General features: G+C 39.6%; 1 protein-coding gene across 1 annotated transcript in view; it reads right to left on the bottom strand.

The window, feature by feature from the left end:
- Nucleotides 1–9766: 9766 nt before the first annotated feature.
- The window catches only part of LOC131411398 (ceruloplasmin-like), a 38423-nt gene continuing 25842 nt past the window's right edge, over nucleotides 9767–22347 (bottom strand). The window contains exons 18-20 of the mRNA XM_058550211.1: nucleotides 15683–15822; nucleotides 11567–11729; nucleotides 9767–10031 (exon numbers count right to left, since the gene is read on the bottom strand). Coding sequence (XP_058406194.1) covers nucleotides 11571–11729; nucleotides 15683–15822 — 299 coding nt within the window. The 3' untranslated portion in view covers nucleotides 9767–10031; nucleotides 11567–11570. The remainder of the gene's footprint in view (nucleotides 10032–11566; nucleotides 11730–15682; nucleotides 15823–22347) is intronic.

The following is a 22347-nucleotide window of genomic DNA, read 5'->3' as shown; positions in this document are numbered from 1 at the left end:
ATACTAGCAAAGAATGGATTCGTTGTAGCAAAGTCACTTTCCTTTAGAGGAGGGCAAACATCTATCAGGCAGATTACATCACCAGGCAGACCAGGTAATTCCAGATTGACTGTTTTAAGATTCCATTCCTAGGAGAGGCCATAACTACAATTGAGTATTAGGTCTCAGTTTGGTGACGTGGGGTTTAGCACAAATGCCTCCATTTTGGGGCCTGTGGCCTTTTTTTTTAAACAATTCCCCCCTTTTGATCAGCCTCTTAGCTTAACTGAGAGATGTGATAAAAATTTAAGGCATCAGCACCACGCCAGCTACTGCTCTGAAGTTCTTGCAGTTTTTGCTGATCCTCTGTGCAATACTTACAGGTCATGGTGTCTTTTTGCTGAATCTCTGTAGAATTCTCAGGTAACAGCCTCAGGTTCACATTTTTTAAGTCGATCATTTTCTTCGTTCCTTTTCTGATGTTTCAGTCTTAGGAAGATTATTTGCCTGGTGGTTAGCAGCTGCGAACATGCATTGAAAGCTTTTGAGAGAGTACGGTGCACCAGGGAGACTACTAAAACTATTCTAAGCAGGATAATTCCCCATGTTGGGGGTGCACTTCAGAGCCATGGTCTCCAAGACCCAAACCAATCAAAATTAAGTAAGTCAAAGAAAGATCCTGTTGGAGGAGTCACTTTCTTAAGCCAAGTGACTTGCTCAGTGACCTTATGTAGTTGACTTTCAACTTCCCCAGAAGTGTTAATCCAGGCGGCAAGTGGTGTTGGCCACAGCACAGACACCTCCTTGCTCAGCTAAAACATAATCAAGGACTATCCTATTATCAAGAACAACTTTGGCCAGAGAGTCTGAAGATTTTTGTTGGGCAGCTATTGCTTTAGCAGCAGATTCTGCAATATCGTTGAGGGTTAAAGAGAGGTTCCTGATAATAGCCTCATTCGTACATACTCCTAACCAGGGAAGTAGGGACTTGCCAAAAGAAGCAAGGCCTAAATCATGAATGCCTCCTGGCAGGTCCATTCTAACTTGATGATGTAAATTCAGGGGAGTTGACCAACGAAGTGTCTCATGATTGTGGACAGTTAGGGACACAGTTAGATAACCTAAGAGGCATTGCTCAGTTGTGTGCCAGCCATCTAGGCATTCATGGGCCCAAGGAGAATGATAACTACCACTGACAAAGATAAATCCTGTTGGGACACAAACCACTCCTGCTAAGGTAGCACTATTAATGGACTCGTTCCCAGAGATTGTTGCATTTGTCCCTTCAAACCAGGGGTCAGTTAGGTTTTCAGCACGTTCAAGAAGTAAATCTTCTAGCCTGAAACAAAAAGTTGTTCTAAATTCCTTGCAAAGATGGGTGCTGTTGGAAGGTCTTTTCATGATTTGGGGACAGATCTGATTTAGATAATCATAAGAACATGGGAGTGCAAATGTACTACAATTGGTGTAGGTATTTGCGTCTAATTGGGCAAGTACAGTTATGATCAGAGAAAGGTAAAAACAAGGCACTGGATGTTCTGGCTGTAAAATTCAGACTCTGTAATTGACTTCTAAGGGAGGTCAATTGTAGTTTATGGTGACATTGAGAATAGAAGAAAAATTTGTCTGAGGGAGGACCAGGGGGTCTCCAGCATCAGGAGCCGATCAGAGTTTTTTTTTTTTATGACAAATCCAGCATCTGAAAAGTTACCCTCACCTTAGCAGTGGCCTGAGAGTTACAGGCGATGGTGTTATCTCTCCAGACCACTGGCAGAGTAAAGAAAAGAAAGAGAAAAAGAAAGTGTTTCATGTTTAGTTCAAGTATGAAGTCTTGATCTGGTGTTTTGGGTGGAAGCAATCTACCTTAATGTCAGCTCCTTCTCTTCCTAGCCAATTTGATTTGAAGGTCTCCAGCATTTGCCCAGGATCAGATATCAGGTAAAGCTTTCTTTAGTTGTAAAATTTGCACCCAGGTTTCGACATCTGGTAATTTGGCAGTATTGTTAGCGATCAAGAATTCTTGGTGGGGTCCTTTCTATGAGGTTCACTTGTGCAAAAACATCAGAGTAAAACAATAGCTGCCTGTAAATGACAAAAGACTTAAAAATGCCCATTGTTAAAGATCCGAGGAGAGTTCATTATTATGGACTTGACAAGGAAATTTGGTTATTTCTGTAACATACAACATTTTAAGATAATAACTAGAATTATTACTGATAACATTATATCAGGACATATCAGACTTTAGAAATTTCATATAATTTCTGGAACAGTTATAACATATACAAATACAACATAAAGAAGGTTTATTTGACAATGCTTCCCACGTAATTCAACATAACAAATAAACCTATTTCTTTTTTAACATCTCATCATCTTTAAAAAAGAAGAGAAAACAAATCTTTTGAGATGTTCCAGGGGGCCCTCTGGGAAATCTCAGTTAGTTTGAGGCCAAAAAGACTTCATTTAGAGTTTGATTTTTGGGAATTTTGTCAAAAATATCCATTTAACCAAAATGACGATAGAAGATATTAAAGACAAATACAAAAGGCTACATAGTTGTGAGCAAAACTTAGGTCTTTTAGCATTGAAAAGATTGGGTTTTCTTAAGTAATCAAAGACCTGAAAGAGACAACACGAAGCAGTAAATTATTTTGGTAAAACACAATATTTTGCTGTCCAGGCAGATTACTTAAAAGGCAAAGAAACTTTCACAATCTGTTACCAGAAGCAGACAAAAAGTACAAGAAAACTTTGTCCTTTTAACTGGGAGAAAGCCAAATTCTATTTTTGTACCAGTGTACTTTTGATATTAAAACTCATTTTCTGAAACTTAAATAAATTTATTCCAATCTTAGCCAGTTTGACTATGCATAAAATTTCTTTCCCAAAATTCCTTTTCTATAAACCTTCTACAATTTTGTCCTGTTGTTTTCTCTTTCTTAATCTAGAACAATCAATTATTCTACTTCCCTTACCTACTTTCCATACACAGTTGCTGCTTGTCGCTCTATTATTTCTAAGTAGTTTTCATTATATATATTGATTCAAACTCTTAACCCTTAGAATCCTTAATTCCTAGTGAAAACTAATAAGTAAAGAATTGTGGATTGGCATTCTGTGGATTGGCAGACTTATAAATACATTTTATAATTTCTCCAAGTATGTTCCTCCTCATAGTAAATTTTCAATGTGGCACAAAACATGTTTACTAATAGACCCAAATATCTTAAATTTCTTGGTAATAAGAAGCCAAAATTAGATAAACCTATGTTCAGTAATTAATGTTTCATTGTTTTATCTTATTTGGAAATGATCTAGATATTCAGTGATTCCATCATTTAACTTAGTAAACCTCAAATGGTGGAAATTTCCAAAAAGATTTTGGAAGTTATTTTTAAGTATGCATACCATAAAACATAATTATTGTTGAAAAGTTTACCTAGAAATTCATACCCTACTTATATCTATTTAATTCATTTGTTCTTAACAATTATATTTAGATTACTCAGGAAAATTTCATTACACCAAGTTATTTTTTCCGCTGACAAATTTTATAACAGAGATAACATGAACTTACTTGACTAGTTAAACTCAGATAGAATAAAAGTTCTATGTCTGCATTTTTTGTGTGTGTGTGAGGAAGATCAGCCCTGAGATAACATCCATGCAAATCCTCCTCTTTTTTTTGCTGAGGAAGACTGGCCCTGGGCTAAAGTCTATTGCCAGTCCTCCTCCTTTTTCTCCCCAAAGCCCCAGTAGATATTTGTTTGTCATAGTTGCACATCCTTCTAGTTGCTGTATGTGGGATGCCGCCTCAGTGTGGCCAGACAAGTGGTGTGTCGGTGTGCGCCCGGGATCCGAACCCTGGGCCGCCAATAGTGGAGCGCACGCACTTGACTGCTAAGCCACGGGGTTGGCCCCATACGCATTGTTTTTAATGCTAATAACTCTGAAGATATATCTATTTTAATTAAACCAAGAAAGTTAAACTATTTTTTATTTACCAAAGATTATCTCAGATCATGTGAACTTGAAAAATACTTGGGTTAGTTTCTATATTTCGTAGAGTTTTAGGAATCCAAAATTCATATATGTGCTTGTTTGTTTATAAGCCAATTAAATAGAGCTCTTTTACAAATTAATTTTAGCAATACTGTCCAGAGGTAGAAAAATATCACACATCTATAACATACGTACATAGACATACATAAGCATTCAGACAAACACCAACAGAGATCTTATAGCTTTCATTTTAAAATTTTAGCCATGAGACAGGTATGATAATGCAAAACTTACTAGTTTATAAAAGAGTAGTTGGATCCAAATTGTGTTTCTGGCAGATGGAATAAGTTGAGGTTACATGCTTAGATGGCTAACGCTTTTTATCAATATCTGTTGAGAGGACACTTAAAGTTTTTTTATTCACCTAATTTCCAAAATAGCCCCCTCCCCTTTTTTTTTAAATGAGAATTACTTCCCTGAAGTTTGCATTTCAAAGAGATGGCCTAGATAGGAGTTCCTGGAGAAGGCCAGGTAGAGCATTTACATCTTAAAGGCACAGGGAAAGAATGCAAGTTCCTTTAAGAACTCTTGTTTCCTAAGGCAAGAATTTTTACACTATCTACAAGCCTTTTGAGATAAATAGGTGAGGTTTGGGGATTGGTGAAAAGGTTAGGTGGACTTTGAATTGTTTCTAGAGCTGCATTTTTGGTTTTGCAAAGATTTGTAAGATAAGGACAGTTGCTTTTAATTCCTCACAGAGTTGGGTTGCAGCCTAAATGATATCAAGAGGCTGAACCACCCATCCAACTACATTATCTTCAGTTTGCTTCTTTATATCAAGGAGAAGATCTTCAACTAAGATGAAGATCAAAAGGACTCCCATGTTCTAGATTGAAAACTTTGTCTTTAGAATCTTTTTCTTTCCCTCTGGGTAATTTTAACTAACAGAAGGCCTAAAAATAATGTTCCTGTCAGCCTCTGAATGTCAGCTTCCAATTTGGCCAACTTCTGACCATAGAGCTACTTAAAAAAGCCTTTCAAATATCTTGTCAGGTTTCAGACAAATAGTAAATATTCCTGGAGTGTTAGACAACCCCTTGGACCCAAGAGGCATGCCCAAAGAGAGTGAAAAAGATATTATCCTCTCCAGATCCAGAGCTACTCCCAAACGTAGCCAAAGGAAGGAAAGACTTAGCCAATTCCACTGAGGGCTGACAATAGACTCTAGCCACAAATGGAGTTCAACTCACATTTCTGTCCAGCCATAGCTAGCTGCAAACGAAGTGCAAAGCAAATTTTTGTCTGGCTGTATTTTGGGGCCTCCAGCCCAACCGTTACCAAGCCAAGTTCTTAGAACACAAAACAGGACAAACAAGAAGGTAATAGTTGTCCCTGGGAGAGAAACGATCAATAAATAACGGGTATGGATTTGGGAAAGGAAGGGGACATGTGAAGTTTTATGTTCCTCTCTTGTGTGGGCACTATAGACAGAGATTTGGGAGAGCTGACTCTGGTAAGAATTCTCACCCTTCACTAGCTTCTGCCAGTTTTCCCAGGATCCTGTCTGTAGGCTCTGGTATCTACCAGAATTTGGCAAGGTTTTCCATGAATTTTAATTTTAGTCTTCTCTTGGCTGTTTAAGTGAATAATGTAGCAGTCTACCATAAAATCCCTCAGAGTCCCTTCAACCCTGGGAAGGACTCATATGGGGGCCCTCCTTCAACGGTAGTTATGGGGGTGTCTGTAAGGCCACTAACTCAGCAGACTTTTGTTTGTGGCTGTGTAGTTTCTTCAGAGTAGAAAGACAATTCAGAAGATTAATAAAATGAGTATACAAGTCAAGGAGGATAGAGGGGAGCAGTAGGAGTCATGTCAGTTTTTATGGTCTTTTGTTTTAGGTACCTCTTGTGTCTTTAACTTTTCATTAACCTTTTGTAGCGAATCTTTCACTGAAGCTATTTTGGAATTTTGAAGCCTTTTGGAGGCTTCTGCATGCCAGTTGAAATAGGTATCCTATTCTGTCTGTTTGATTTGGGAGGCTTTGCTTTCAAGCACACTTCTTAAATGATCTTATCTAATTAGAACATTCCTCATAATGACCATTGTAATTTAGGTTGTCTTAGTAAGATTTTGCCATTTTTGTAGATATCTACAGTTTCCAGGGTCACAGTTCTTAGGCATAAAGTAAGCAGGTGTGCCAGAAGATGGCACACTCAATTCTTTGGAACTTAAAGATCCCATTTCTTTAGCCAAACACTTGGATCTCTCAGAACCAAATTAATACCTAAGAGGGAGGTGCCACTGGGTGGGGATTGTGTGGTGCTGTACGTGTACCTTGTTGCACAGAAATTTTCTTGAGGTTGGTGGGTGACTAGTGTCAATCTAACCTATTCTGTGACCAACTTATCCTAACACAAGAGTCTTAGAGTTAGGTGGTAAGTGCTCTAACAGCTTTTAAGTGCTTGACCTGTACCCACAATTTTGCTGCTTTGGGCTTCTGAGATTCCCCTTAGCAATAGCCTTTACCTCATGTGCACGTTAATATACCATCAGTAACCAAAGAGATGTTACTATGGACTGGCCAAGAGAAGGCTTTGTGCACACTGCCGGCAATTGCCAATGTGGAACTGGGAAAGGGGGAAAGGACTGAACCAGTAGACCCCAACAAAGGCGACTGTGGACTGGGACTCCAGTCAAATGGGAAACTGCGGACTGAAACATCTGCAGTTCCCACTGTGGAATCTGGACTAAACCAAGGGCTGGGAATTCCAGTCAAATGGGGAATTGCATGCTGAACCAAGGTCTGGGGGGCTTGGGTTCCAGGTAGAACTGTCGGCTAGCTCAAGCTGACCTGCCCTGGCCTGGAAAGCCAGTTAGATCAGAAGCTTGAGGCAAAGAGAGCAAAGCTCAGAACCAAGAGGAACTTATCCACGATCCTCGGAAATGGTGGCCAGACAGAGAACTCAATGAGCTCTTGGGTACCAGCGCTTGTGTTTCTTGTTGTCCCCAAAGCTGTCAGAAGTTTCCTTCGGATCCCATCACTGCCACCAATACTGTTAAAAAACAAAATTCAACTGAGTAAATGTTGAAGATCTTATTGGCTTTACTCAATGATTCATGAATCGGGCAGCACCCCATCTAGCAGGTAGAGCTCTGAGGAGCTATTCAAAAGGAAAGACTTTTATAGGCAGAAGGGAGTGGGACAAGGAGATTATACTAGCAAAGAGAGGATTGGTTGTGGCAAGGTCACCTTCCTTTAGGGGAGGGCAGGTGCCTTTCAGGCAGACGACCTCACTAGTGCTGACCAGGTAATTCCAGACTGACTGTTTTAAGATTCCATTCCTGGGAGAGGCTGAAACTGTAATTAAATTCAGTGTTAAGTCTTGGTTTGCTGATGTGGGTGTTAGCATAAGTGACTCCATTTTGAGCCTTTTTTTTTTTAATTAACACCACAAATAGGTATCATTGTTATTATCTTCATTTTATAGACGAGGAAACTATGGATAAGAAAGACTTTATACCTCATCTGAGACCCCACAGCCAGTGAGTGGTGTAGCTGAGATTCAAGTACAGGCCTGTCTGATGCAGAGAGGCATCGCGGTCCTGAGGGTATTAGAGTGGGCTCCAGACCGCTTTAGGCTGGGCTTCCAAGTCTCTCTGCACTTTGGAAAGATTCTTTCCAGGATTGGTTGTTCTGTTGGCAGATTCAGAACTTTCATTTTGTCAGTTTACATAAAGATGACCAGGTTTAGAGGGCAAATTGATTGCCAATGAACCTGGAGAATAAGTCAATAAAATTTATGCTTTTAAAAGTAAAGGAAGATGGGCATATATTATTGGTCATTTAAAAAATTTGTTTATAAATCTGGACAGAAAATCGTATTATGGAATGAAGTTTTCTTGGTAAGTACAGAATTTGAGTGAAAGAATGTATATTCCTTAAAGCATATTCCTTTGCTTTTTTTCTTTGATTTTTTTGCACTAACAATATTCCTGTTTGAATAGTGGGTACTCATCATTAGAATAAGAGCGCCTTCCAACAGCTGTGCAGGAGACACATCCCACTGATGTGTTCTTAGTCTTCGACTCTCCCCTGGTGAGAATGCATTCAGATGGCCACCCTTCCATTCAACTCCATTCACTAAATCACACGTCACATACCCATTAAATGAGGGTTTATTTCGATAGACTGTGACTCTTGTCCATCTCTGAAACCCATAGTCTAGGACTGTGTTCTTAAATACATGAATAAGTAGATGGATTAAGCATTGTTCTTGGTGAGATTTGGGCAACACGTCTCTCAGTTTCTTACAGAATATTCTAGTTTTATCAGCAACACCTTTAAAACTCTCAGACTTGGATGCTTCTTGGGGTGGTGGGGTCTAGTTACATCCAGATTTTATAGGTTCTTATTAGTTTCAGTATCAAAGAGTGAAGTAGTGTTGTTAATTTTGTCTGATGTTATAATAGTGTATTTAGTATATTAATTTGTAGAAGTCCTCTTCTGGAAACACATATTTGAATATTTTGGGGTGAAATGATATGATGTCAGGGATTTGCTTGGTAATACTCCAGGTATTCATTTATTGTTTATGAAATTAAGAAGTCAAAAAGTGAAAAGAATGACAAGTCTGACTTTGGTTTCAATTCTCATGTTGAACCCTTTTGTTTAACCAGTTCCTGATTTCAAATATTCTTACTTATTGTCTAAGGCAGAGACTGTTAGCCAACCCACAAGACATTTCTAACTGCTTCTCCCTGCTATTTCCACTATAGAGGCTACAAAAGCTCCTTTCCAGCCTTCCCTGCAGTTACAAGTAGCCAGATGATAGGGATTTGAACAATGAGGCAGGCAGAAGTTGGCTGGGGCTCCTCAGAAGACTTTCTGCTTTCCTGATAAAAGGAGAAGATGTGGTTGGTGCTACTCCTTTTTCCTTCTTCTCTACCTTCAACCTGGATGTAATATTTGGAGCTGCGGCAACCATCTTGCAACCATGAGGCGAGAGGCATCAGGGAAAGGCCAATGGCATTAAAGACACTGGCCCTCACATCATCAAGTTGCTGAACCAATCCTAGCAGCCAACTACCTCCTAACTTTTTTTAAAATTTGAGACAAACACCATTGATAATCTCCTCTTAGCTGGGTTTTCTGTTACTTGTAGCAGAACACATCCCAACTGTTAATATTGCTAGATACAAAGTCAGAGCATGAGTCTTTATTTTTGGTTCTGGAAAACTGGCACTTATACCTTCTGTAACCTGCAGTCTTCCAAGCCTAAGGCACAGTATAGTATATGGATTTGCATTTTTGTATGTGTGTGTGTGTGAAGAAGAGCAGCCCTGAGCTAACATAGCTCTGAGCTAACATCCAATGCCAATCCTCCTCTTTTTGCTGAGGAAGATTGGCCCTGGGCTAACATCCGTGCCCATCTTCCTCTACTTTATAGGGGATGCCACCACAGCATGGCTTAACAAGCGGTGTGTTGGTTTGCGCTTGGGATCCGAACATGTGAACCCTGGGCGGCTGAAGCGGAGCGCGTGCACTTAATCGCTGAGCCACCGGGCCGGCCCCTGGATTTGCATTTTAAAGACTGCTTCACATGTTTACTCATGCTATGAGAAGTGCATTTTTTTAAGGTTTGCAAATGTTGCAGTTTAGGGTAAAGTCTTGGCTGTATATATTTTTTTCCGAGCCAGACTTCAGTTTGCACCTGCTCTCTTCGTCCCTTTGCCTCCCTCACTGCCATTTGTGAACAGCCTTGTCATACCACTGTGGGCTCTACTTCAGGGATACAGCTTACAGAAAGAGGAGGCAGCTCACATACAAAATTTACCAAGAAAACTTTTATTTCAGGCTAGTTTTCCTGGTCCATTGCCACGTAAGTCTTTACCCAGCCCCTCCTAGACACCTCCATGAGTTTTCCTTCTTCAGCAGCTCCTGCTCATGGACTTGTCAGGATTTATGCCAGGGAAAGAAAGTTCATGCTGTAGGAAAGAAAGTTTCATGGAGGTCTAAGTTGGAATATTAAACAAAAATGATTATATACCTGTAAGGAAAAAATATAAAGTTTCTGTAAGTCCTAAGAACATCTTTAAAATGACTATCATTGCTTTTGCAACAAAAAATTTCCTTATTAAATGGATAGCAGCATCGTTGCCCCTCTCCCATGTGGACAGATGACCTATAGACTGAACCAAGTTTGGCTTTATGTTGTTAGGGATGCAAAATCTAGTTTCCCAAAGAAATGTGGTGAATGGGGGATTTATTTCTAGGACACCACACCAAAGCCTCTTTTACTAAGAATGAATGTGAATGATTATAGGAATAAGAGTAATAATTATTATAATTGCATTAGTAATAATGTTATAATTGGTATTAATAGGATGTTGTAGGTAAAAATTCTATTTTGGGCTAATAAGTTTTTGTTTTTGCGAGAAATGTAGTCTTTATATTCAGAGAAGATTGTGAGGAACCGTCCACAATGAAACTCCTTCCCCTGCCTAGCTGCTCCGTCCTTCAGCACAGAGCCCCACAGAGAGCACTTCCACAGAACTCAAGAGCTGCACGGTATATGCTCAAATAGCATATGATATACACGTGCCATAGTTTTCCTGATTTTAAAAGTAATTTAAACTTTACAGTAACCTCAGGAGAAGCAGAAAAGTACAAGAAGAAAATAAACCTCATTCGTAATTTCACAACCTAGAGGGAGTCACCATTAACATTTCAGTGGATTTCTGTTCAGTCTATATATATATATATCACTTAAAAACCTCATTTAATACACACACACACACACACACACACACAGCATTTGGATAATATTTCAAATACTATTTTATAGACTGCTTTTTTATCACTCAATATTGTATTATAGGCATTTTCCCATTAAAATTTTAAGGCATGATTTTTGAAGTTGGATAATACCTTAGATGCTAATAGATCATTTGCTTGTTTTCAGTTTTCCACTAGCATAAACTAATGGGGTGATAGATGTTTTTTGGCAATGTTGAAAATTTTCTGAGATCAATTGCCAGGTGGAATTACTGAGTCAAAATATTAGAATCATTATTTAGTTTCTTTCAAGAGCTGTGGAGATAGTCTATACTTCCCTCAGAGTATATGCAATGGACCCATCTCACCACACTGTTATTGATACTATCATTGAAAAAAGAAATCTTTGCCAAATTAATAGCTTCCTCACTCAAAAAGTTATCTTACTGTTGTTTAAATGGGGTTTTTAAGTGATATGATTATTAGCAAGGTTAGATATCATTAGAGGTTCTGCAGTCATTTGTATTTCATCTTCTATGAATTGTCTGTTCAAATCCTTATGCATATTTTATATGAATCTGGAAATTACATTTAATTCTAGAGTATCTTTTATCAGATGAGAAATAGGTACCTAAGTTTGATAAAGAAAATAAAACCAGAGTTTCTTGGTCACCTCAAAACAGTAATCTTTGCATGAATGAGTGGTGTGTCATATTACGTAAATGTTCAGTGGATCAGATACCCTTATATACACATTGAGTTTATTAAATATGATCAATTCTAATTAATTTGGCTAATAGCTCTTACCTTTTCATTTGATTACGGTGTAAGTGCTTTCCATTCCAGCCCCAATGTGAATGCTAACATGGCAATGAAATAACCACGTTCCAACATCTCTTGGATACATTTTTACAGTTTGATAGACTCCAGGAGGAAGGTCATAGACGTCGGAGCGATACAGTCCCGAATCCTCAACAGGAGATAAACACCATTAAATAGCTTATACAAGGTATCAGTCATTTACACATCTTACCATTTGCCATAACTCCCCAATTCTAATGGACTTTGTTAGATGACAATTAGAAAGCATTAGGTGCTGTTGCACCTCTCCTCTGAGTATAGTTGAGGGTTTGGAGACTATAGTTGAGGGTTTGGAGGAGGAGCAAGTCCCAGAACATTTCAGTGATAGGCCACAGGGAAACACCTCACTCTAAAAGGATACCTGTGTCGGCATCAGTGTTACATACCTTGTCAGCATCTCATACAAAGGAATGCTCTAGATTTCAGAGAACATTCGGTTTCCCAAATCTCAAAGGTTTTAGCTGAAACATTTCTAACTAGGGCTGTTGGTAATGTGAAGATTATAATTTATTGAGATGTAACTAATCAGGAAAATTCATGGTTATAGGAGGGAAAAGAGCTCGTCTGGCTCCTGCAGCTATGTCTGCCGTCTTGGGATTGGGGCTGAGGACTGAGGGCCGTAATGGCTGCTTTCTCTCTTCAGCAGAGAACCTGATATTTAGGAGATTATGTCCTCTGTAGGCTACTTGGATTTTGAAAGATGAAGGCCCAGGGTCTGGAGGAGAAGGATTAGGAAGAGAGTAAGAGGGATACGAATCGCTCTGCGTAACAAAATGGGAGGTATCTGGAGGATGGGGGACGTGCTGGAGAGTGCAGCTCAAGATGGGGGTCCAGAATCATTTGAGGAGAGAAGGGATTTGAAGAGAGTCTGGAGTGGAAGAAAGTGAAGAAAGAAGTCCTGAGGGTGAGAGGAAGAAACAGGAGAGCCTGAGGGTCTCAGTGATACGTGGTGGAGGGTGATTGAAGACAGGGCTATCTAATGTCAACTGGTAAGTGCTTTCACTATGCTATTGATTAAGGAAAAAGCCTTTGTTTACCCCCAAACTTTCACTGAAGGTCTATGACGCACAGTGGTCTTAGTTTTGTGGTTGTTTAGGGGAATCATAGAAAATGGGGGTGCGTTCCATTTGAGAACTGCACAGAGAGGGGAAAATATCAGCCACAGGAGGTGAGAGGCAAGGGAGATGCACAGAACCAGGAAGGAGAATTGGAGGTTACGAGAAGAACTTCAGGCTCTCAAGACCTGGAGACCCTGGAAGGTGGAGAAGAGGAGGCTGGGCCGTTTCCTACCAGATGCAGAGCGGGGGCTTGAGTCTCTGTTATTTGGGCACATTAACTTTGCATCTAAGGTGACCATAATACGGGTGACATAGATACATTTCTACCATGTCAGAAAATGTAGAGAGCAATAAGAAACAATTTTAACTAAGAGATGTCACATGCAATGTACAGTAAAGGTACAATATGTACCTGGAGCCCTGGCACCGAGGGAGACCGCAGCCTTACGGAACAGGAGGTGACTAGCTAGCTTATTCCAAGACCAAGTTAGTAACCCCAGAGGGCTGCTCTGCTGCCCCCAGGAGTTCCAGGATGTAAAGCCCAGCAGTGACATCAATGCTGGTGTAATTAAATTACACCAAGGGATGGGAGACTACTTATGATCATCTGTGACGGTTCAGAGGGAACAGCTAGAGTTGAGAGCTGGTGGTACCAGGCTCTGTGGGTTAAATAGGATTGTTCCTAAGGGAGGCAGTGTTGTGAAGAGGTTCAGAGTGAGGGGCTCAGTTCCTACTTCTACCACTTCCTGCTTGTAGGAAAGTTCTTGATCTTGTTAATCCTTCATTTCATTCCCCTACAAAACGGTAATAAAATAGTGTCTATCTCATGGGGAAGTTCTGAGGGTTCAGTGAGAAATCCAAGCAAAGTACTAAGCATAGTATCTGGCATATAAGAAGTACTTAATGACGGTTAGCTATACTTATCATTATAGAAAGGTTACCATGAATTCTACTTAATTCAACACCTTATAATCATTTATTAGGTGTAGCCCTCCAAGTTTAACTCTGATTTCCTTTTATCTCCACACAGTACTTGGCCTGGTTCTAGGATTATCAGAGGCATTTGCTGAACTGAACATCAAATATACTGTAAAAAACTGTAACCAGATTTTAAGTCTCACTCTTTTGTTCTAATTCTTAAAGTCTAATGTAAATAGTATGAGCTTAATAACAATTCTAATATCTAGGGTTTTCCTTAAAAAATATGGGCAGTGTAGATGGAAGTATAGAGAAAGGTCATGATGGACCTGGCTGATGGGTAAAGGGATTCATTGTATTATTCTGTCCACTTTATTATACAAAATTCCATATAATAAAAATAGTTTTTAAGCCCAAAAAATGGCTTAAGAGAAACAAATTTGTTCATTAAGGGATAGGAAAGAAAGCAATAAAGGTTTGTGTAAATCAAATCATGCACATTCATTTAATTTACTTCTACGATAGACCCTGAGCATTAAGGAAGCTTTGAACAGAATACATCTAGAATTCCAGACAGCTCTGTGTGAAAGTTCCATCAACGTGGAAAAGATGGACGGTATTATGCCAAGTGGTTAGATTAAATATCTGAGGTGTCAAGTGCATGGAATATAACTGGTCCTCAATTGTACATTAATGTTTATACACGGATTAGGATGAGGAAAGTGCTCCTTAAGTAAACAAATGACATTAACTTGGAGACAGAAACTGGAAGGATAAAAGAAAATATTTATAATAAATTAGAGAAATGGCCAGTCAAAAGTGGTCAGTAAAAAAACAATTGTAAAGAAGAATGACTTGTGGGGTGAGGGAAAACAATTCAGACAGAAGATACAAAGAGGCTGAGAATACAGAAAACAGGGAATGATGGCAACAATAATAAAAAAGGAACCATAAAGCCAGTTGTCATCTAATTCCGCATTTTTATCTTATAACAAATGTTAAAGGAATGAGAGCCACCATTTGTAATCCCCATTACAAAAACTGATTCGGGATCCTTTTTAAAACTACAAGGTGAAAAATTATTGGGGATTAAAATATGTAAAAAAAAAATCAAAGATTGCTTATTTATTACAAGAAGATGATGATACTTTTAAAAGGGAGAGAATGGTACACGTCACCTTAAAAAAGTTATCAAACTTAGCCTCACCAGTATCAGCACCTGTTGACATCATGTCCCTCTTGCTGTGATGTGTGAGAAGTACACAATATCACCTACGTAGTATCTTTGCCAAAGAGGTTTGACATGGGTCTAATCTCGAGGAAACTATCAGACCAATTCAGGACGTGGAACATTCCACAAAACAACTGGCCTGGACTCTTCAAAAATGAAATGTCATGAAAGATTGAGGAAAAAAAAAGGCAGAAGGTCTCTTCTGGTTTTAGGAAAGATATGACAATGACAACCAAATGCTCTGTATAGAAGATTAGATCTTGGATTAAAAAAAAACAGTTATAAAGAACATTTTGAGGACAACTGGAGATATTTGAATGGATTGTACGTAGATTACCTTATTGAATTAATGTTAATTTGGGGAGTGTGATAATGTTATTGTGCTGGGCAGAGATTGTCCTTATTCTTAGGGTGCACATGCTTTTGTATTTAGGGGTGAAGAGTCATGATGTTTGCAATTTACTTTCAATTGGGTTCCAAAAAATATATATATAGAAAGGAAGCAAATGTGGTAAAATGTATGTGAGTGTTCAAGGTGTTTTTCTGTTATGTTACTAAGGAGTTGAAAATTTTCAAAAAAAGTTGGGATACAAAAGGTGAAACTAAAGATGATTATAGATGTCTCATTTACTTATCGAGTAACGTCAGATTGCACTTCATGTATTCACAAGCACTTATCAAATGTCCATGGGATATAAAGAACTAAATGTATAATTATTTACTTGTACCTGATATAGATTGTATGTACTGAACCTCAGTTGTGCCTTGGTCATTTCCTCTCCAGCCCTGTTATCTTGCCATGCTGCCCCTGCAGCTGCCCCACAGTCATTCAACGGAGCTGCCCAGGGCTCTTACCGTGTAGTCAAAGCTGTGGCCGTGAAAGTGAACCGTGTGCAGGTCAAACTCACTCCCCATGCCAATCAGGTACCAGTTCACTTCATCCCCAACGTGCAGCGTCAGACCTTGGTTGTTTCCAAACATTCTCCCGTTAATTGCTGTGGGGGGACACCATTTATTATAGTCAACAAGGATCTGAAATAACGTGGGTTTTTAAAAACACCTTGTAGAAAGTATCATGGATGTTTTCAGAGGCCATGAGGATTTTAAAGGCAGCCTAAGGAAGCTGTTAGACATGGCCAAGCCATCCGTTCATGGATGTGTCTAATGCTTGAGAGCTGTTCTTGCCCGAGGAAATGCAGCACTGACTTTGCCTTGACGTAATCAGGCTGGACTAGAGTATTTCACAACTAAGGGCATTTAAATTGGCGGATACTTAAATATGTCTCTGTATTTAAAGTATATTTAGATGCGACAGAAGTCAAGATGGCAGCGTAAGCAGACTCGGAACTCACCTCCTCCCGTGGACACAGCCAATTTACAACTACTCGTGGAAAAATTACCCCTGAGACAGAACTGAAAACTGAATAAGAAGAACTCCTGCAACAACAGACAATCCTAACTGAGGTGGAAGAGGCAGAGATGCCCTTCTGGAGAGGAAAAACGCCGCCTTCACAAGCCGCCAGCTTCACGGCCGCCGGGAGCAGCTCACAGGTCCGCAGCCTCCCTGGAGGCGCGGGGCCCTGAGCCGGGAGCGCCCCTGCTGTGGGCATTTTGTGGACCCAGCACAATCAAGACGAGTAGCATTATATCTGACTGTGCCTGCTACTAAAACATTGGGGAGTACCCCCAGAAAACCCGGTTCACAAAGAAACTAAAACCGGCTCTTAAAGGGCCTGCGCGCAAACTCACTCGTTTCAGAAAGCAACCTAAAATCACCAGAAAGAAAGGTGCACAGTGCTGTGGTGAAAAGAGACTCACCTAATAGGCCCTGAGTGCATCTCGGTGAGGGGTGAGACCTCTCCAGGGACTGGGACATTGGCGGCGGCCATTGTTGTGGCCCGGTGTGGGCTTGCTGACACAGACGCCATTGGAGTTCTCCCTGAGGCCTGCTAGCCCAGGGTCTGCCCCACTGGCTAGAGCACCGATTTAATCCAGCTCAGCCAGGGCAGGCAGCCCACCCTAGAGACTGGCCCCACCCAACAACAAGCCCTCAGGCAACTTGTGGGCCTGCATAGATTGGTGACTGGATTCTCTGCAGCCTGGCAACTGAGCCGACTTCAGTGGGGCAGGGCATGCACAAGGAGCCGGTGGAGAGTGTGGGGTGGTGGTGGAGTGTGTGGGGCTCCCACCGTGGAGAGACTGGGTCTGCTTGGGGAGGTCGGGGCGTGCACACGGGGCAGGACTGTGTTGACTGTGTGTGTGGACCTGTGGGTGGCAGGGCTTGTCAGCTGCAGAAGACTTGTGCTTCTCAAAGACCCACATGAGGGTTTGCCCCACCTTCCAAAGCCTGAAACAATTGGGTGCTCCTGTGCCTGAGGCCAGCCCCACCCAGCTGCAATCCTCAGAGAGCTAAGAGACCTAATAGGCTAGAGGCTTACAGCAATTGTAAGGCCCTGAGCCTAACAACGTGCCACACTGGGGGCCTACTCACTTAAAAGAAATACTGCAACACAAATGTGGTATTAGAACTTGCAGCCAACTGTGCTAGGGCTCCCCACACCTGATAAAGAGACTGAAGGGCCCGCAACAACTACAAGCAGCTGAGCATTACAACAGCTTGCCAGGAGCATAACTCGGCCTCGCTGGGTGCCTACAGGGAGAGCAAACAGGCCACAACAGAAGGACACACGTAGCCAACATAGGGGTCACCCCTGGAACATTGAGAACTGAGGGAAGCACACTGGAAGCCTCCTAAGGCATCACTTACATAAGGTCACCTATCCAAGAGCAGGAGACGTAGCTGACCTACCTAATATGTAGACACAAGCACAGGGAAAGAGGCAAAATGAGGAGGCAAAGGAATACATTCCAAGTAAGGGAACAGGACAAAACCCCAGAAAAGGAACTAAGTGAAACAGAAATGAGCAACCTACCTGACAGAGAGTTCAAACTAAGAGTGTTAAGGATGCTCACTGATCTGGGGAGAAGAATAGATGAACTCAGTGAGAATGTCAACAAAGAAATGGAAGATATAAAAAAGAACCAATCAGAAATGAAGAATACAATACTGGAAATGAAAAATTCATTAGAGGGACTCAAAAGCAGAGTAGAGGATACAGAAGAACGGATCTGTGAGCTGGACGAAATACTAGAAGAAATTACCCAAGGTGAACAGGTAAAAGAGAAAAGAATTAAAAAGAGTGAGGAAAGTCTAAGTGACCTCTAGGACAACATCAAACGCACTAACATCCGTGTTATAGGTGTCCCGGAAGGAGTAGAGCGAGACAAGGGGGCAGAGAATCTATTTCAAGAAATAATAGATGAAAACTTCCCTAACCTAAGGAAGGAAACAGACATCCAGGTACAGGAAGCACAGAGAGCCCCAAACAAGATAAACCCAAAGAGGCCCACACCAAGACACATCATAATCAAAATGTCCAGAGTTAAAGATAAAGAGAGAATCCTAAAAACCGCAAGAGAATGTCAAGTTACATACAAAGGAAACCTCATAAGGCTATCAGCTGACTTCTCAGCAGAAACCTTACAGGCTAGAAGAGAATGGCACGATATATTTAAAGTGCTAAAGGGAAAAAACTTACAGCCAAGAATACTCTACCCAGCAAGGTTATCATTCAAAATGGAAGGAGAGATCAAAAATTTCCCAGACAAGCAAAAATTAAAGGAGTTTGTCACCAAGAAACCAGTGCTACAAGAAATGTTAAAGGGACTGATTTAAGGGGAAAAGAGAAGACCACAAATAGGAAAAATTATCTATTTCCATGGTAAGAACGTAATGGATACAAATGCACAAAAAAGAGGTTAGTTATGATATCAAAAACATAAAAGGAGGGAGGAGGGGAGTTAAAGAGTACAGCTTTCAGACAGAGGTCAAATTAAAGTGACCATTAATTCTATATAGAAGAAGAAAGGAACAGAGAAGGACTACTAAAACACTGAGAAAAAAGTTAAAAAATGGCAGTAAGTACATACTTATCAATAGCTACTTTAAACGTCAATGGACTAAATGCTCCAATTAAAAGGCATAGGGTGGCGGACTGGATAAAAAAACAAGACCCATATATATGCTGCATACAAGAGACACACTTCAGACCTAAAGACACTCACAAACTGAAAGTGAAGGGATGGAAAAAGATACTCCACGCAAATGGCAATGAAAAGAAAGCTGGAGTAGCAGTACTCATATCAGACAAAATAGACTTTAAAACAAAAACTGTAAAAAGAGACAAAGAAGGGCATTACATAATGATCAAGGGAACAATCCAACAAGAGCATATAACACTTGTAAATATCTATGCACCCAATGTAGGTGCACCTAAATATATAAAGCAATTATTAACAGACATAAAAACAGAAATAGACAGTAACACAATAATAGTAGGGGACTTTAACACTCCACTGACACCAAGGGATAGATCATCCAAACAGAAGATCAATAAGGAAACATTGGCCTTAAATGACACACTAGAACAGATGGACCTAGTAGATATATACAGAGCATTCCATCCAAAAACCGAAGAATACATGTTCTTTTCAAAAGCACATGGAACATTCTCCAGGACTGATCACATATTAGGCCACAAAACAAGTCTCCATAAATTTAAGAAGATTGAAATAATACCAAGCATCTTTTCTGACCACAACGGTATGAAACTAGAAATCAACTATAGGAAGAAAATCAGAAAAACCACAAATACGTGGAGATTAAACAAAATGCTACTGAACAACGACTGGGTTAATGAAGAAATCAAAGAAGAAATCAAAAAATACCTGGAGACAAATGAAAATGAAAATACGACATGCCAGAATTTATGGGATACAGCAAAAGCAGTTCTAAGAGGGAAGTTTACAGTGATACAGGCCTATCTCAACAAACAAGAAAAATCTCAAATAAACAATCTAACAATGCATCTAAAGGAACTGGAAAAAGAAGAACAAACAAAGCCCCAAATCAGTAGAAGAAGGGAAATAATAAAAATCAGAGCAGAAATAAATGAAATAGAGACCAAAAAAACAATAGAAAAAATTAATAAAACCAAGAGCTGGTTCTTTGAAAAGATCAACAAAATTGACAAACCTTTAGCTAGACTCACCAAGAAAAAAAGAGAGAAGGCACAAATAAGTAAAATCAGAAATGAAAGAGGAGAGGTTGCAACAGACACCTCAGAAATACAAAAGATTATAAGAGAGTACTATGAAAAGCTATATGCCAACCAATTCGACAATCTGGAAGAAATGGATAAATTCTTAGAATCATACAACCTTCCAAAACTGGATCAAGAAGAAGTAGAGAATTTGAATAGACCAATCACCAGTAAGGAGATCGAAACAGTAATCACAAACCTCCCCAAAAATAAAAGTCCAGGACCAGATGGCTTCCCTGGTGAATTCTACCAAACATTCAAAGAAGACTTAATACCTATCCTTCTCAAACTCTTCCAAAAAATTGAAGAGGGGGGAAGCTCCCTAACTCATTCTATGAAGCTGACATTACCCTGATACCAAAATCAGACAAGGACAACACAAAAAAAGAAAATTACAGGCCAATATCACTGATGAACATTGATGCAAAAATCCTCAACAAAATACTAGCAAATCGCATACAACAATACGTTAAAAAGATTATACACCGTGATCAAGTGGGATTTATTCCAGGTATGCAGGGATGGTTTAACATTCGCAAATCAATCAAAGTAATACACCACATTAATAAAATGAAGAATAAAAATCACACGTTTATCTCAATAGATGCAGAGAAAGCATTTGACAAGATACAGCATACATTTATGATAAAAACTCTGAATAAAATGGGTATAGAAGGAAAGTACCTCAACATAATAAAGACCATATATGAGAAACCCACAGCTAATATCATCCTCAATGGTGAAAAACTGAAAGCTATCCCTCTAAGAACAGGAACCAGACAAGGATGCCCACTGTCACCACTCCTATTTAACATAGTATTGGAAGTCCTAGCCAGAGCAATCAGGCAAGAGAAAGAAATAAAAGGGATCCAAATTGGAAAGGAAGAAGTGAAACTGTCACTATTTGCAGATGACATGATTTTATATATAGAAAACCCTAAAGAATCCACCAGAAAACTTTTAGAAGTAATAAACGAATATGGTAAAGTTGTAGGATACAAAATCAACATACAAAAATCAGTTGCATTTCTGTACACTAACAACGAAGTAGCAGAAAGAGAAATTAAGAATACAACCCCATTTACAATTGCAACAAAAAGAATAAAATACCTAGGAATAAACTTAACCAAAGAGGTGAAAGATCTGTACACAGAAAACTATAAAACATTTCTGAAAGAAATTGAAGACACAAAGAAATGGAAAGATATTCCGTGCTCTTGGATTGGAAGAATTAACATAGTTAAGATGTCCATACTTCCCAAAGCCATCTATAGATTCAATGCAATCCCTATCAAAGTTCCAACAACATTTTTCACAGCAATAGAACAAAGAATCCTAAAATTTATTTGGAACAACAAAAGACCCTGAGTAGCTAAAGGAATCCTGAGAAAAAAGAACAAAGCTGGAGGTATCACATGCCCTGATTTCAAAATATACTACAAAGCTATAGTAACCAAAACAGCATGGTACTGGCACAAAAACAGACACACAGATCAATGGAATAGAATCGAAAGCCCAGAAATAAACCCACACATCTATGGACAGCTAATCTTTGACAAAGGAGCCAAGAACATACAATGGGGAAAAGAAAGTCTCTTCAACAAATGGTGTTGGGAAAACTGGATAGACACATGCAAAAAAATGAAAGTAGACCCTTACCTTACACCATACACAAAAATTAACTCCAAATGGATTAAAGACTTGAATGTAAGACCTGAAAATGTGAAACTTCTAGAAGAAAACATAGGCAGTACGCTCTTCGACATCGGTCTTAGCAACATCTTTTCAAACACCACATCTGACCCGGCAAGAGAAACAATAGAAAAAATAAACAAATGGGACTACATCAAACTAAAAAGCTTCTGCACAGCAAAGGAAACCATCAACAAAACAAAAAGACAACCTAACAATTGGGAGAAGATATTTGCAAACCATACATCTGATGAGGGCTTAATCTCCAAAATATATAAAGAACTCATGCATCTCAACAACAAAAAAACTACCAACCCAATTAAAAAATGGGCAAAAGACCTGAACAGACATTTCTCCAAAGAAGATATACAGATGGCCAACAGACACATGAAAAGATGTTCAAAATCACTATCAGGGAAATGCAAATCAAAACTACAATGAGATATCACCTCACGCCCGTCAGAATGGCTAATTAACAAGACAGGAAACAACATGTGTTCAAGAGGATGTGGAGAGAAGGGAACTCTCATACACTGCTGGTGGGAGTGCAAACTGGTGCAGCCACTATGGAAAACAGTATGGAGATTCCTCAAAAAATCAAGGATAGAACTACCATATGATCCAGCTATTCCACTGTTGGGTATTTATCCAAAGAACTTGAAAACA

The sequence above is a fragment of the Diceros bicornis genome, chromosome 2, assembly GCF_020826845.1.
Source record: "Diceros bicornis minor isolate mBicDic1 chromosome 2, mDicBic1.mat.cur, whole genome shotgun sequence".
Taxonomy (NCBI): Eukaryota; Metazoa; Chordata; class Mammalia; order Perissodactyla; family Rhinocerotidae; genus Diceros; species Diceros bicornis.
The sequence above is the reverse complement of the archived record's forward strand: the minus strand, read 5'-3'. Positions and strand labels throughout refer to the sequence as shown.